The 18,414-nt window shown below is 33.3% G+C and overlaps 2 protein-coding genes across 3 annotated transcripts in view; one reads left to right on the forward strand and one right to left on the reverse strand.

Moving 5' to 3' along the window:
- The window catches only part of LOC144845837 (uncharacterized), a 339,583-nt gene that overhangs the window by 240,842 nt on the left and 80,327 nt on the right, over window positions 1-18,414 (reverse strand). The window lies entirely within an intron of this gene.
- Window positions 1-18,414, forward strand: part of LOC144845374 (cubilin-like) — a 108,135-nt gene that overhangs the window by 57,389 nt on the left and 32,332 nt on the right. For both annotated transcript variants that reach the window (XM_078702663.1, XM_078702673.1), the window contains 7 exons: window positions 66-222; window positions 6,378-6,491; window positions 6,617-6,865; window positions 7,459-7,591; window positions 8,952-9,151; window positions 12,861-13,048; window positions 13,419-13,596. In XM_078702663.1, the coding sequence (XP_078558789.1) occupies window positions 66-222; window positions 6,378-6,491; window positions 6,617-6,865; window positions 7,459-7,591; window positions 8,952-9,151; window positions 12,861-13,048; window positions 13,419-13,596 (1,219 nt within the window). The remainder of the gene's footprint in view (window positions 1-65; window positions 223-6,377; window positions 6,492-6,616; window positions 6,866-7,458; window positions 7,592-8,951; window positions 9,152-12,860; window positions 13,049-13,418; window positions 13,597-18,414) is intronic.

Genomic DNA, 18,414 nt, shown 5'->3' on the forward strand with positions numbered 1-18,414 from the left:
TAAATTTTATGATTTCAAAATGAGATTTCAACATTAGGTTCATTCACTACTTGTTTGTTTTTTAGTTGTTTGATGGAATAGATGATACTGCTGTTTTAATAGCCAAGCTTTGTGGATCTGATATACCTGATGTTTATTTTTCAACATCCAATCACATGTTCATCCGAATCTTGAGTGATAGCAGTGTATCAAGCACTGGATTTGAAGCAAATTTTGACACTGGTTTGTGTACAATTACCAATATTAGTTAATTTTATGAAATTGCAATTATATCATACACTTTCTCTAGCACATATAAAATCATCATTGTGAAGGCTCCTCACTTATCTAAGAATCTACTGATTCTTGTTTGCAATTTTTGGAATGTGAACACAACGATGAGTCTCAAGTTTGAGATAATTTTATCAATATACAGTACAGCTAAAAATTACTGCAACGTAAACCCACGTTCCAGCTTTGTGGCTATGCGTGACTATGAGACATTGTTTTTTATCACGATCCTACGAACTGCATTGTTTTTTGATCGCAATCCTACAAGAGCCATTGTTTTGCCCTGCATCTATTGTAATGTGTTACAAACAACATTGTTATCAATGAATCAAGGGGAACAATGATTGAAAATACAGCAGTTGCACCCGATATTTTTATTTAGCCCATGGAGGTATACCTCCATGTTTAGTGATTAATGTTTAAAAAAAAAAACAATGCACCCTACGCTTTTGGGTTCGTGCTCGTCTCGACCACCGATGTTCCACATGTTTTTTTTGCTCCCAGTCGGTTATTGGATTTTTTTCAACGAATATGTTATTTTAGCGGTGTTGGCTGATTCGTTCATATAGGGCCATATTTAGAATTACTTTTTACGCAATCGTAGTATTATTTTGATATTTTAACATGGAGGGTTTACTGGTGGCGCGGGGTTTACTGGTGGCGCTGCTTCGTTAGCGACGTGTTTGTCCACACTCTGCATAAATGTTGTCTAAGTCGCTTTTTTGATTGATTTTTGATAATTATTGATGTTTGACAAACTATATCTGTGACTTGTGTTTCTCTGTCTTGTGGATTTTTGTGATTTCTAGATGTGTTTAAGTGCAATATCAAGGAGATTGGTGTACAGTAGTCAGGCCCTAAAATCACTGCAGGTTAGCCCATTGTCTATCAGAAGCCCGCTTTCGCGGATGATTTTCCGCGGGAATTGAAACCTAGGAAGCGGGGTAGGAGAGAAGGCGTTCGTCAAAGACTGAAGCGTAGAACCTTCAATCCACCGCTTCATTCGATCATAATGTTCAATGCTCAATCTGTCAGGGAGAAGCTGGATGAACTTACGACTAAGGTATCTACCTTGAATAACTACAGAGATGTAAGTTTAATGGTTGTGACAGAAACATGGTTCCAACCAAATAAGGACACTCAAAGTTTGAGCCAGCCATATTGATGGTTTTACATGTGTACGAGGAGATAGGACACCAGATGCGCTTAAGGAATGTGGGGGAGGTGTATGCATTTATATAAATAACCGCTGGTGCTCTAATGTAAGCATTTTCAGACAATACTGTTCACCGGATATCGAAGTACTTACGCTCTCTCTTAGGCCTTATTATCTTCAAATATCTTGAATTTCCTAAGATTTTTATTACTGCCATATACATTACCACCTCAGCAATTGTGAAAAACTCAGCTGATTATTTACATGATCTAATAAGAGACATGGAGAATGACTCACCTGACGCGGTTAAAATCATTGCAGGCGACTTTAATCAGTGCGAACTAAATAAAGCAGTACCACACTACCACCAGTATGTAGACAAACCTACTAGAGGTGAGAACATTCTCGATAAATGCTATGGCAATGTTACTAAGGCTTATAAATGCATGATAAAACCAGGAATTGGCGCTTCTGACCATAAGTCTGTTCACCTGATGCCTAAATATGTTCAGAGAATAAAGGCAATTAAACCTATTATCAGGTCTGTAAAAGAGTGGTCCCACGAAAACATTGAAAAGTTAAAAGGATGCTTTGAATCAACCAACTGGTATATTTTTATGGAAGGTGCCACAATTCATGATGCGACAGACGCGATATCCGGATACATTGATTTTTGTGTTGGAAGTATTATTAAGGAAAGGAAAATTAAGCTGTTCCCTAATAATAAACCTTGGTTAAATGGAAGTATTAAGAAATTAGTGCAAAGAAAGCAAAAATGTGCTAACCACGATGAAAGGAGAAAAATACAGAAGGAATTTAAAAAAGAAGTAGCTCGCAGTAAGAAACAGTATGGAAAAAAAGTGGAATCAAAGTTTAAGTCTGGAAACAGCAAGCAGGTATGGAATAGTATGTGCAACATGACAGGTTATGGAAATAAGATGGGTAATAATATTACAGCAGGAAATGGCAAAAAAATGGCGAGCGAGTTAAACTCTTTCTACACTCGGTTTGACGACAAGGACTTTAGTGCAAAAAGATCTCAAACTGTTAACGAGATAGTAGATAGCGGATTACATGACAACCCTGTGGTGGTTGACACATCTGATGTCAAGTTCATGTTTAGGAAAATTAACATTAAGAAAGCAGTAGGGCCGGATAAAGTCAGTGGAAAGGTGCTAAAAGAGTGCAATGAGCAACTCTCGCAAGTGTTTTCGTTGTTGTTCAACTGGTCACTGCGTACATTTGAAATTCCTAGAATCTGGAAAAAATCCTTAATTCACCCCCTGTCAAAGAATAATAAACCTGAAGCTCTCAATGACTATAGGCCCATTGCCATAACTGCTGTACCTATGAAATGTTTCGAAAAATTAATTAAGAATGAGATTTTAAGTGAGACTGAGAGTCTTTTGGATCCCTGTCAATTTGCCTATCGTTCTAAAAGGGGTGTAGAAGATGCAGTTACAACTTTATTACATAAAATACTTGGTCATGTTGACAGGCCAAATTCGTATGCCAGAGTTTTATTCTTAGATTTTTCATCCGCTTTTAACACTTTGCAACCTCATATTTTAATGGAGAAAATGAATGTCTTGGGTATAAATCCAGCTACTATTTTATGGATCAATGATTTTTTAAAAGATAGGGAACAATTCGTCTGTTTTAATGATAATATTTCAGAAAAACTTATGTGCAATACTGGTGCACCACAAGGCTGTGTTTTATCTCCTATTTTATTTTCTTTATATACTAATGATTTTAAATGTTCAGATGATCTAGTTTTAACCAAATGCTTTACTGTGAAATACGCTGATGACACCGGTCTAGTTGGCCTGATAAAACATGATGACCCTAAGTCATATTTTGATAATGTCAGTTATTTTTCTACTTGGTGTTCTAATAACTATCTAAAATTAAATGTTAACAAGACTAAAGAAATGATCATTGATTTTAGAAAAGGTAACAAAACACATGATAAGCTATGTATATTAAACGATGAAGTGGAAGTTGTTAGTCACTTTAAGTATCTAGGCACAGTAATCGATGATAAACATAATTGGAAGGAAAACACTAAGTTAGTTACCAAAAATTGTTATAAACGACTGTACTTTTTGAGAAGATTGAAGAAATTTCATGTGTGCAATAGGATCTTGACTTTATTTTATGAATCTGTTATTTTATCTGTTTTAACTTTTAATGCAATAGTTTGGTTCAACAATTTAAATCAGCAATGCATGAAAAAAGTACAAAGAATAAGTAAATCTGCCAAAAAGATAATAGGAAACGATATTAAGAAATCAGATGAAGTTGTTAACAATGCACTTACAAATAAACTTAAAGTTATTATGTCAGACGTTAGCCACCCCCTTAACCAGTACATTACGTTAAGCCGGTCTGGGCGCATTACATATCCTCGCTGGAACACTGAACGCCTACGTAGATCCTTTCTCCCATCTGCTATGAGGCATTTTAATTTAAGGTGGAAACGATAACTGCAATAAGTATTTTAAATCTGTATTTTTTAAACCTGCTATGAGGCATTTTAATCTAAGGTGGAAACGATAACTGCAATAAGTTTTTTAAATCTGTATTTTTTAAATCTGTATTTTTAACTCAATTTATACTTTTTGTGTCCTCTTTTAACTTTTTTATATAACATCTTGTTCTCTGTTTTATGTGATTTTTTTTCTTTTTTACTGTTTGTGCGACAATGTTTTTAGACAATTTTAATGTGTGTACTTTCAGCCAAAGTTTCAAGCCATTTATGAGTTTGACAATAAAGTTTATTGAAGTATTGAAGTTGAAGGAATATATTGATTTAAATCAATTTTTCTTGAGAAACTCCCATACGACGAAATGGAAACAGAACATTTTATCAATATTTAATATCAACAATGGCTAGGCTCTGGGCCTAGCCAAGGCCTGTAGCTAGGCAGGCCTACTTGGGCGTAGCTGTAGGGGTAGAATTTGTCGATCCAAGGTGGGTTATTATATTGGCATTGTTCTCTTTTGATACCTGGTAACATTGGTGTATATTTAACGTCGTTCCATCGGAGGCATAGCAAAACAAAGCGTCTCGTAATATCGCGATCCAAAAACAATACCTTCCGTGGTATTGTGTGGGAGCGTAATAAAAACAATATTTGTGGGTTTGCGATCATAAAACAATGCCCCACGTGTAGGCTACGAAAGGTTGTGCGTGGGAACGAAGCAGTAATTAATAGCAGTACTATACTTGGCCGTATCTTAGTGTCAGGTTTTTGAGAAAGTAGAAATGAAAATTAATTTGTAAATTTGGATTTAAATGTTGCATCATTTGAACTTGTTTATACTTAGGCCTATTATGTATTTACGCTTCATTACAAAGATAATTAAGTGTTTGTTTTGTTTATTAGGTTATATGCATTATCATGCATATAACCTATTGATTCTGTCAGGATCTTTATTTATTTCTTTATTTATTTATTCTTTCCTTAACACTATTTTGTCCGTCAATTATCTTAATATCAGTTTCACCTAGCTAAGTCAATTTTTCAGAGTATATTCCTTATGGCCAGGAATCGATGTAGTTATGTTTTCACAGTGCACAATCAAAATTTACGCGCTATTTAACGAAATCACGTTTGTAATCATATCTTCACAAGCATGCATCATAATTAAACAAAATTTGGTACTCATAAATTTCAGGTCATATTTCATCATTTGGCAATACAATTACGTGCGTAGCGAATATAACGCATGCGTACGCACGCTTAATATTTTTAAAATTGTCAAAATTTATTTTTGATGAAATTAGAGTACGTTCCAGGCAATTTTAAGCGTTTAAAAAATTGCCATGAGTGCGCAGATTTTTGCACGCGCACTGCGCGTTAAACGTTAATACATACTCTTTTTGCCCGATTTCTGTTTTCAACCTTTCTTCAATAATATCATCATATTTGATTCACTTTTCAACTTGAAATTGTGTTATACGAGCACGTCAAAAGTGACAGGCTACGCACGTGTAAGTTAACAAAATGGTGAAAATATGCTAAATTTTAAAATTAATATAGATCGTCGGAATGCTCTATTTCATTTTCTTGAAGTGTATGTATCATATGTATGATTTATTATGAAATTAAGAGAACAAAAGTTGATAAATTCATCATTAATTGCATATTCAATTTTTAAAAATAAATTATGACATTTTCTTAGGCCGAAATGCCAAACTTAACATTAACTTTCTCCCTTAAAATTTTCATATATTAAAGTTAAAGGTACATAGGTTGACAGTGCATCATTTTTTAAGTTTTTTAAGGATGTCATCATAGTAAAACATTTTAATTCATTGCGGTATGTAATTGTCTATATGCACCAAAGTGGTTACTGTATAGTAAATAGACGGAGGAATCTTTCTACAACTTTTAGTCAGTTGTGTATGGCTCGGTGGTCTGTGCTTGTGTCTATGGCATTCAAGGTACTGAGATTGAGTCTCACCTTGGTAAACGAAACAAAATAAGATATTTTTATTATCCGTATTGTTTGTTCAATTTTATTTCTTAGTGCATAGATTATACACGTGATTTATAATGAAATCTAGATAAAAAGTAACTTATGTCTTTATTATGTCACAAATGTGGTTTATGACATTATACGCAGAGGGATCTTTGATCGGATTGTGATACCGATTACTGTATTTGCGTTAGCAAGATCCTATCATATATTATAAATAACTAAAGATTCTGAGAAAATCTATCAATTAATATATCTTTTAAAAATCATTTAACTCAAATCAATGCATATAACCTATAATTCGTCATAGTGACAAATTAAATCTATTTTTTTTTGTTTTCTTTTATCTGTAAATATGCTAAACCTTTATCTATAAATATTTTCCTGTGTATTCGTAAAAGAACATTTTGTGCGAATTTGTTTCTTTTAATAAAAATTAACTTTAAAATAAATTCCTTTCCAGCTTGTGGTGGACGACGGGATGCAACAGTTGATGGTGTTGTGAAATCATCCAATTATCCTAATAATTATAATGCCAATCAGAACTGCTCTTGGGTTATTGAATCTGATAATCCAGGTAATGCAAAAAATAATTATTATATATGTTGCAAAGCACAAGAACATAATTATTATGATCATATTTCATATTAGTACTGTACAGAGGATATTATTCTTGTAATATGATTGGTAAAAATTTTGCAGGAGATAGAATTACATTAACTTTCACCCACATCGACATTGAAGAAAGCACTGATGGTTTATGCGCACATGACAATGTTAATGTTTTCAATGGAAATGATGAGTATGCACCGCCAGTTATAGGTCCTTATTGCGGTACTGTCTTGCCTCAGGCTTTTACTTCGTATAGTGCTGCAGTAACAATTACATTCTTATCAGATGTATCAGTACAAAAGACTGGATTTAGAGTTACTTATACTACCTCAACTTCAGGTAAAAATTTGTTTGTTACAGATTAAGGTTTATTACTATGAAAAGGTTCTGGGTTCAAATCTTGGTTGGGGTGACTTTTTCTCTTCTTAATCTTGTCAAATTAAATAAATTTCAGTATATCACCTTAGAATTCATGTTCTGTGCCTGTTTATATATAAAAGTATCTCTTCGGAGATCCCACTAGTGCTGTTCTGCCGTACCACGCCGAGTGTGTTAAAGAGTCACTATCCAATCGAGTTTGAACAATACCATGAAAACCCCAGTGGTCTAATGTTTAGGACACTGCATATCAAGCAGAATGTTCCGGGTGCGTATCTCGGTTGAGGCGACTCAGATTTCCTCATCTTATTTGTTTTAAATTAATTAATTAAATTTTATCTATATATCTTTGTCCAAGTACTTTCACTTGCACTGATAAAGGGCTAGTGTTGCCTGAAAGTTCTGCTAACTTATCTGGCTGTTTTACTTTATCGTTTTGATTTAGCTTTTCACTTTTTTTTATATCTCCATTGAGATCCAGCCACTGATACCCACAGCATTGTCATTTTTTTAGTAATTTGCCTTTGGATTTATATATATATATTTATATTTAGCCTGTGGCGGTGACTTTACAGCACTCTCTGGATTCTTTAATAGCCCTGGATACCCAAACAACTATCCTATTAGTACAGAATGTGTTTGGAGTATACAGTCCTCTCTTGGCTCCGGAGTACAGGTTTCATTCAGGTATGTTCATCACCACAAGGAAATTAAATTCAGTAGTCAAAAGCAAAAACATTATGGTTTTATACAAATAATGAATGTTTATGAGTGTAATGGTAAAAATAATGGCATGAGGTAAATGATGAAAGGTTGTATTTCAATGAGGTGAAGCCAAATTGATATATATATATATATTGTACCATTACACAAATATAAAACATTCATGATTTGTTTTATATAACATCTAAATAGATTCCTGTCATTTGAATCAAATAAAAGGTAGGCTTAGTCAAGGCTTGCATTTGATCACATTTTTAATAATTATATTAAATATCATTATTTATATGAATTTGATAAACGCACCTAATGTAGTGTTAATTATGTTAATAAACGACCAAATAAAGGCTAAAACGCCTAGGCCTAGCTTGGCTGAAAGGCAACAATACGACAGGTTTGATCTAAATTAGTACATATATATATCTCCAAAAATGTATTTCCATTGTGAAACCAGGCATAACAATAACATTTGCGGCAAAAGTACAAAATAGGTGGCGCTGTTGTATTTCAAAAGCAATAGTATAAACAAATATTTTCCAAACGCAAACATTTTTTTTTTTAAATTTAGTATACAAGTAGTCGATTGTCAAGATGTTTACCTTTTAATTACACATTGTGCTGTGTTTGTTTGATCACTTATATACAGTATAACATTTTCATTCCATAATTAAATTAGAAATAGATCGTTTAAATAAAACAACTACAAATAAATATTTAAAAAATCAATAAAAAAAATCAAGAAAAATGTTTTTCAATACATTTATTAAAAATTACTGTAATTATGTATTTTTGCTTTAGCATTGACCTTTCATTACCAGTACCAGAAAAATTGACCTGTTGTGAAAGAGGAACAATGAATTTAGCACACAGCAAATGTATAGAAGATCAAAATAAATGCCCTTTTTATTTCTTTTACGGCAGTCCAAACCCAAACAATTCTTCATAATATAAGGTCTTGGTACACAACAAACATGGCTCAGTATACAAAGTCTACAAAGGATGTCATATTGTATGTAACTGTTTGTGCGTAGCTACTTTAGTCCAATAGGGTAGCACCAAGAACAAACATTAACATTTAATTGTTTAATATAGTTATCGACTTTGTTTGGCGGATGTTGATGTTGTGTTCCGCCCAACCCTGAATTCTCCCGCTTTTCCAAATATTTAGGCTAATCAGAAAAAAATATTAATCAATATATGTCCCACTTTTGAACGTCCAAAGTTTGAAATGTATAAAATATGCATTAAATATTAAAAATAGAATCTCCTAAACAATTTTAATAAAGAGTAGAGATTGGATAACTCTTTGATTTCCCACTTATGATAGTGTTTTTGACATGGAGTCGAGTTCCAACTGTGGACGTGATTATTTGGAGTTTCGTGAGTCAGATGAAACGGGCACATTGATTGGTCGAATCTGTGGTAATACGATTCCAACTAATATATCATCTACACAGTCACTTTGGGTAAAATTTGTGTCTGATGGATCAGGAACTGGTATTGGATTCATGGCTGCTTATGCACAAAGTAGGTATACAAATTATTAATTACAGTTATACAGTGGAATCGAAATATATAAACCTGCATTATCATTCCCTACGTTTTTTTTTATCTAATTTAAGGTCACAAACTGCATTCTATGTAAATATAAATACTATATGGGCTTATTGCCATAATTGTTTTCCTCTTTAAATGGTAAAAATAATTTTGCTTCTGTGATACACCCACTTTTGATCGCGAAGGCAAAACAAATGGAATAACTGTAACTTTTCAGCGGAAATACCCCTAATTTGTATTAATATATTCTGCTAAAAGCTAGACAGTTTAGCCTTAGCCTAATTAGGCTCAAGACCATCCACAAGAGGACATTCGACGGGAGCTACTGGGGTAGTGCATTGTTTTTCTCTTTATCGTAATTAACCATAAAATGTACATTTAACACAAGGAATGACCTGGTTTATATAATATTAGACTGGGTACCCAGAGAATTTAATCATGTGAAAAGCCACAAAATGTTTGATGGGCTGATTATGTAGATTTATAGCTGAGATTCAATAATCAATATTGCTGCCGGGTCCTATCCTGTAAATTTTACCTGGGGACACCAAATAGGAGGGGTAAAAAATGGATTTAAACATGTGAAAAGCCACACAGCTAAAAGTTGTTGGACATGGTCCCCAGCAACAGCAACTTTATCCTGTAAGTTTCCCTAGACAGTAGCCCTAGAAAGTGACCACCCAAAAATGGTGTTATTCATGCCACACGGCTAATTCCTTTTGCATTGTAACTGTCACACATTAGGGTACACAAAAATACCATTGGCAGCAACTTTATCCTGTAAGTTTCCCCAGACAGTAGCCAAAAAATCCCCATGGCTTTGGGATATACAAAAATCCCATTGACAGCAATGCCTCAAATTTCCGATTCCGGTCCCCTACTAGGTTTAATAAATCGAAGACAATGGCTAATTCGTTTTCTTAAAGATGTATTGTCCCTTTGACTAATTCCAAAAAACTATAAAAAAAAAAGATTTCGAAAAAAAGTGGGTCATTTTGAAGTATCATAATAGTTATTAACTTTCACCAAAAATTAGTCGAAAAAAAATCATTTAACTGGAATACAGACGTTTTTTTGTTCAAAAAATAACTTCGACTTCCAGTCAAAGTTTTCGATCAAAGCATATCTCATAATGCAATGCGCTTGTTTGGCTACTCTGTATGCATAATCATAAAACTTCTTCGGGATCTGTGTGAGAACACCTTCTCAACCGTCACGAGTTGTAAACAATCCTAATTAGAATCATACATAATGCATACTCATGGTTTGAAATCTATGTTTACTTTCGCTATCGACGATTTTCCAGACGAAATGTAATCAAATTAATTTACCTGTTAATTACGTAAACTTGTTGTTTTTGGCTCGAATTTTCGACTTAAAGTGAATAACTTTAATACTACTTTGATATGGTGTTTCAAGGGACAATACATCTTTAACTTTTGCACATTGACCTATACGAAATTATAATAATTACAGTATATATATAGATATATGGTAATTATGTGAAAACATACGGCATTTTATAACTGTCACAGATTAACCCTAATGGCCGTCCTCCAAGATTAATCATTTAAAAACATAGATGCCTAAATGATTTAATGTGTCGAATAATAACTAAATTATCATCTTACATAGTATATGATATACAATTCATAACTATCTATCAGAACCACAATTCGAATACTAGGCCACATTATTCACATTTGCTTCATATAAGTTATCACATCAAATATAACGTTTCCCGGCTCTTATTCTCCTGTCAATGTTTAGTGGTAGCGATGACTTACTGACCATCCCATCGTTATAAATCCCACATTCAGCGGATGCAGATTATGGGGTGTGTACTCATAGGGGGCAGTGAAATAGATATTATGCGGAATTAAAGTGATAGAGGAATAACTAAAGCAAGTCCATTTAGTAAACGCACTATTTATGCATTTTAAACCTGGGCACTGACTAAACTCAAGATCAGTACTTTTGAGTTATGATATCATAATTGGTTAAGTTTACAGCTGTAATTATAGACATGTTTTAGAAGGAGAATCCGTATTGTTAAAATCATGAATAAAGTAGCCTAAGGTTAATGTAATATAAAGTGTAACTAATTAGATTATCAAAGTAGCATTGATACCATTAAGACAGTGTTTCGGAGACATTGCCATTTAGAAGAAACATTGAGAAACCACAATCATGCGCAGGCACATGGTATTAAGATTTTTAGAGAATATTACCTTCGCTAGAAAGAAAATGGTTATAAATGAAATGGAGTTTTTTTTTATCATGATCAAAATACCATTTTAAACTGCAAAATAAATGTATGATATAAACTTGATCATAAATAACTGTTCTTTTGATATTCAAATAATTTATCTCGAAAAAAAGCCCATATTATCTTGAAAAGAGAAGCCCAGTGTGCTTCTTTTCGAGATTTTTAAAGCATCAATGGTTTCAAAATACAGAATACCTTTTAAAAACAAAAATAAACTAGAATTTAATTGTCACTTTGACGAAAATTGACATACTATAACAGCAAATATTGATATTGTTCACTCAAATGAGTGTGCTTTTGTAATCAAGAAAATTCAGAAGCTAACGGGATAAAGTTGTAGCTGTCATGAGTGTATCCGAATGTGTACAGTTCAAATAAAAACAGAATTAGCCATGTTAGCCCTTCACATCTTGTCTATGAGCTACTGTCTAGGCCAACTTAGAGATTGAAGGCCTATAAAGTGGAATTAGTCGTCTCTTCACGCGCTTAAATCTTAGTGTTATAGTAAATGTTTGGGTTACTGTCTGGGGGAAAAATTGCTGCTGGCTCACATGTATTTTTTATATCTGGTATATTCGTATATCCCTAGGGTAATAATTTCAATGACGAAAAAAATTAAAAAATTTGCCGTGTGGTTAAATGTTGTGGTGGCTGGAAAATCTGTAGGCTGTCTTGGGCAACGTACAGAATAAAGTTGCTGTCAATGGTATTTTTGTATATCCCCTGCAATGGAAAGTTATACAATATGCGTGTGGCTCTTCAAGTTATTAATTCTTGTATGTATCTTGGGAAACTTACAGGATAAAGTTGCTGTCAACGGTATTCGTATATCCCAAAGGATAATAGTTAGGCTACAATGTAAAAGGAATTTGCCGTGTGGCTCTTCGCATGATTGCCAACGGGCATTGTTGGGCTACTGTCTGGGGAAAGTTACAGGATAAATTTGCTGTCAATGGTATTTTTGTGTATCCCCAATGTGTAACAGTTACAATGCAAAAGAAATTAGCTGTGTGGCTCTTGACATGAATAACACTATTTTTTAGTGGTCACTTGGGGCTACTGTCTCGGTCAACTTACAGGGTAAAGTTGCTGTCATTGCTGTTTTACCATTGTATACACATATGTGGACAATGTCCAACAACTTTTAGCCTTGTGGCTTTTCACATGATTAAATCCATTTTTTACCCCTCGTTTTTTGGTGTCCCCAGGGAAAATTTACAGGATATGACCCGGCAGCAATATTGATTATTGAATCTTAGCCATATCTACTTAATCAGCCCATCAAACCTTTTGTGGCTTTTCACATGAATAAACTTTCTGATCGCCCAATCTATATATGTATGCATTGTATTTACAAAACGTCAAAATTGTATGGAAAGTGTCTTTACTAACATTTTTTTCTTTATGTAGAAATGGGAAATGATTATTCAGGTACAACTGGTCAGTTATCTAGCCCTCTGTACCCATCAGCTTATCCTGTATCTGTAGTGTTTAGATGGACTGTCACAGTATCTCCAGGTGCTATAATGCAACTGAGATTTCTAGATTTTGAACTGGAAACAGGTGTAAATGACTTATGCTCATATGATGTAATTAAGGTGTGTTTTGTTTAACAATTTTTTATTTTGATCATGCTTTTATCAAATGATTGGTTGGTTGCCAGCTAACTTTAGTATTTCATTACATACAATGACAAAAATACTGAAGTAGTATGATTAAATTTGATAAGAAATATTAATCTTTACAAGTAGACATATTTCGGTTATATAACCAATTGTAGAAATTATAATGCGCAGAAAAAGAGTCTAAATACATGCCCGTCCTGGTTTACTTATTCAGATGTAAAAAGGAGATTTATCAAAACCTGACACAGGTGTGTTTTTAGCTCAGCAGTGTAGAAGAAAGAAAAAACTAATGTTTATATGTTTGCAGATCTTACTTATTGTGAAAATTCGACTTTGTTTTCAGATACATGATGGTGCAGATTTAAATTCTGCTGTACTACTATCGGCTTGTGGTTCTACCATACCAGCTACAGTGTACACTACTGGTAGTGTTGCTTTCTTATACTTTTTATCAGATTCTAGTGTTGTTGCAAGGGGTTTTTTGATTGAATGGCAAGAGATTGGAGCTACACCAACTCCAGGTAATATTGATAAATGATGTTTAATGTTCATAAGACCTGATTCAATATAAATGAGGAGCTTTCCATTTGCGACAACTGGGCACCACTACAAACCTAGGTCATATCATCGGTCATCAGCTGGACCTAAAAACCCAACAAACCTGTTTTTCAAGTGAGGGGCGAGGACACGTCCCAATATTCCTGCATGCGCAAAATGAACTGACATGACATAGTTTGGTCATCGGTTGTCACAAATTGAAACTCCCTAATAAAGAAACTTTGTTGATATACAGTATCAAAAATCACAAAGTTGAACATCCACAGTTGTACTAGTGCACGTGTTTCTACCATGCCGTCAGAACTCGTCCAATAGGTTTGGTTTGTTTTATTTGCATCTCAAAAAACATGACATGGTAAAATACATGATTACACAAAATCAAGTTAAAAAGTTATTCTACTAAATTTATATCATACATAATTAAAATTTTCCTTCCTTTCTATTAAAATTCTTTTTTGACTGAATCTCTTTTATTTGTACTTAACTACAATTTAAAAATACAATTTAAATAAGAAACTAGATTTGAACTCGTCACTACGGACGAGTTAGGTTATCCGCAGCGCAAACGCCACATGCACGTCATACGTTAGAATATTGCGCGCAGTATAACGATTATGCCATTGAAAAAATGTTAGTGTGCTCTCTATTTTGTGTCACTTCTAAGTATATACAGTATACACTATATACTGTATACGTACTACATACAGTGCAAAATAGGAGAAAATAAGTGACCAAAGTTATTGACGCTTTTGAACATGATGACGTCATCACAATTTTAAAAATGGTAAATCATGCGAAAGATAATTGATTGACCTAGACAATATAAACAATTGGGGGAAATGGAATACGGATAAGTGGAGATGCGCTCTATTAAATGTGATGAGCTAAGACGAAAAAGACAAAAATCATATATTTTATTTTCGAGTGGCCATATGATGACGTCACAATGTCCGGTTAGCCATATTGATGCATGATTCGATATCTACAACTCATTTACTTCCAGAATCTGTAATTTTAAAAAATTTCACCACGTAGTTTGAAATCTATGACTTTTTAAAAAAAGGCATAATTTGACGAATTTTTGAACTTTTTCATCAAAAACACGCGCAAATTGTTCAATTTTACGTGCTCGTATGACGTGATTTTAAGTCGAAATTGTTTGAAAGTTGGTAAAATTACTAGAAAAGGTTGAAAAAACAAAAATCAAGCAAAAAAAAAAGGATTTTGCACTACGTGCGCACACGCGCGTAAAAAAAATGCGCACGCGTGGGAATTTTTTTAATGCTCAAAATGACATGAAACGCGTAGAAAGTTGATTAGAAATTGATTTTGCGCATTTTGAAATTTTAAACGCGCGTGCGCGCGTAACTTTTTGTAAAACATGCCATTTTTAATCCATAGAAAGTTTGCGCATGGTATGACTTAAATTTTCACAAAGTTTCAATACAAAATGACTTTTAGTTTTTAATCTATGATCAATCATTGAAATTCATAAAATTGCGCGTAACTTGCGCTGCGCGACTCGAAATTCATAAAACAAAGTTTCTTGCACATTTACAGCTACAGGTCAATCTTATGACAAAGTTATACAATCTAATGTTAGCCAGAATTAGAGATATGCGTGCAACAAAATTCGTGGAAAGAAAGAAGAATATAGAAAAACTAGATTTGAACTCGTCACTTTGACGAGTTCGGGTTATCCGCGCAAACGCAACATGCACATACTTAACTATATGAACCTTGACAATTATTATGCCATCCTATGAGATGAAATAAATATGTTTACAGTGCTGAATTGTACCTATTATGTAGCATACAGCATATTACAGTATTTACAGAATAAACTGTATATGTTATATACAGTGTAGCATAGACGAAATTACAAGACCCATCTTTTAAATCCAATTATTAACACGATGACGTCATCAAATTGGCATATAAAGATAACAATTTAGAAGATAATTATCTAAATAATTACATTAATACAAATTTGAAGAATTTTGGGCACGTAAAAGAGAGATGCGCTTTCGTTTAAATGTAATGAACTTTTGTCACTTTTGCAACTAAAACGCGCGCAAATGGTCTAAATCAACGTGTTCATATGACGTCATTTTATTTTGAAATGATGTCAATCTTTTTTTAAATGACTTGGAAAGACTGTAAAATCATAATTCAAGTGAAAAACATGATTTTCATGCTCCGTGCGCACCTTACGCGTAATTTTTTTCGCGCGCGTGGGAATTTTTGACATGCTCAAAATATCATGATCAGCGTAGAAAGTTGATTAGAAATTAATTTTGCGCATTTTGAAATTTTAAATGCGTGTGCGCGCGTAACTTTTTGTGAAACATGGCATTTTTAATCCATAGAAAGTTTGCCCGATCAATCATTGAAATTCATAAAATCGCGCGTAACTTACGCTGCGCGACTCTAACGTCTTATAACGAAGTTTCCTGCACATCTACAGCTACAGGTCAATCTTATGACAAAGTTATAAAAAGTTATGTCTACAAATATTTGAGATATAGCTGCAACAAAATTCCGGGAAAGAAAGAAGAATAAAGATGAAAAAAAAAAAGATATTTACAATCACAAGGGTTATCCGCAACTAAGTTGAGTTAAGACTGAGTTTAGTTCAAACACTGGGCAGACAGAGATATTAAACGCATCCAATAAACCAATTAACTTGATTCAACAAAAGCTATTTAAAATCAACTATAACTAGATTTGAACTCGTCACTTTGACGAGTTCGGGTTATCCGCGGAAATGCAACATGCACATACGTTAAACTATTATGAACGTCGACAATTATCCCATCCTATGAAATGCTTCCAGAAAACTGAGGAGCTATAATAGATTCAAAATTGGCATTATTTTGACAATATTTCTAAATTTTTCAACTAAAACGCGCGCAAATGGTATAAATCAATGTGTTCGTATGACGTCATTTTCATTTAAAATGATGTCAATCTTTTTTAAAATGACTAAGGAAGGCTGGAAAATCATAATTCAGGAGAAAAAAACATGATTTTCATGCTCCGTGCGCACCCTACGCGTAAATTTTTCTGTGCGTGCGGGAATTTTTGACATGCTTAAAATGTCATGATCAGCGTAGAAAGTTGATTAGAAATTAATTTTGCGCATTTTGAAACTTTAAATGCGCGTGCGCGCGTAACTTCTTGTGAAACATGACATTTTTAATCCATAGAAAGTTTGCCCTTGATATGACTTAAATTTTCACCAAGTGTCAATACAAAATGAATTTTGGTTTATAATCTATGACCAATCATTGAAATTCATAAAATCGCGCGTAACTTACGCTACGCGACTCTAACGTCATATAACGAAGTTTCTTGCACATCTACAGCTACAGGTCAATCTTATGACAAAGTTATACCATCATATGTTGACCAGAATTAGAGATACGCTGCCAACAAAATTCCGGGAAAGAAAGAAGAATAACATAGAAGAAAAAAAAAAAGATTGTGACAATAACAAGGGGTTATCCGCCAAGTGCGGATAACCAATAATAATAATATTTATTCGGCAAAAGTTCTCAAGAGTATGTTTTACATTTCATCTTGCCAGGAGCAAGTAATAAGCATGAGCCCAAACAGAAAACTGCTCTTACTCCATCATTATTATAAAATACAAAAATAACAAAACTAAGTAGTACAAATTAATTAAAAACAAAACAAAACAAAACAAAGTTATAATGGGATACACCAATTAAGAATAAGCTGCATCGAATAAACAATATAAACAATTACAACTTAATATTTTGAGATCAAATGTTTGGTCAGTTGGGCTTTAAAGTCTGAAATTGTAGCACATTGTTTAATTTCATTAACTTGCTCCCATAATCTAAGAAAAATAACAAACAATGAATTTAAAAATGTATTAGTCTTAGCCTTCCAATGTATTAAACGCCCTTTACACCTCTCACTTGATCTCTCAAACTCATTAAAGGATGAGGGACAGAGGCCATGCATTATTTTAAAACCTATACACTTTAAATATATCTTCAATACTTAAAATATTTAGGGTCTTTAACCAATATAAATATGAATAATTGTTTTTTGTTTTTTTTTTGTAGTTTATTATTACATACTGACACAAAATAAATATATATATTATACTTACAGAACTATAATACTATTAATTCAGTACTGCAATACTTAAAAACTTAGGCCTACAATGTGTCAATCAGTTAAGGGGAATCATTGGAAAGTAAACGTGTACCTAAATCGAAACTCAACAAAAAGGTAAAAAAGGTGACAAACCCCTAGTCTATAATATACATCTGTCCTGAGGACTTTAAGTGATGATCGGTAATTGTTCATTAAAAACAGAATTGAAATTATTATTTGGGATCACATGAAAAAATATTATTGCGTTAGGTTGTGTAGTACTTGGTAATAGCCATGGCATTGACTGTGCTTATTTTACTAATAATAATAGGAAAATGTTTTATGCAGTGTTGTGGTAAGGCAATTGAGGGTTATTGGAGTTGCAATGATAATAGTTAGAGAATTTAGGTTGTACTTGAAAGTTGTATTCCTTGAATTATTAGAAACATTTGAAAATTCTGCAACGTCTATGGGCTGAATTGTGAATGACAATGATTTCTCCAGTTGTGTAAAGAATAACTGGCAAACAATGACGTAAATCATAGTGTGACCTTATTTGGATGCTAGTGTAACATCACACTAGAAAATTACATTTTTAAATAGGGCCCAAAAACAGAGAAACACAGTTTTAGAGTAAGTTTAACTTTGAA

This window comes from Antedon bifida, chromosome 1 (genome assembly GCF_963402885.1).
Source record: "Antedon bifida chromosome 1, ecAntBifi1.1, whole genome shotgun sequence".
Taxonomy (NCBI): domain Eukaryota; kingdom Metazoa; phylum Echinodermata; class Crinoidea; order Comatulida; family Antedonidae; genus Antedon; species Antedon bifida.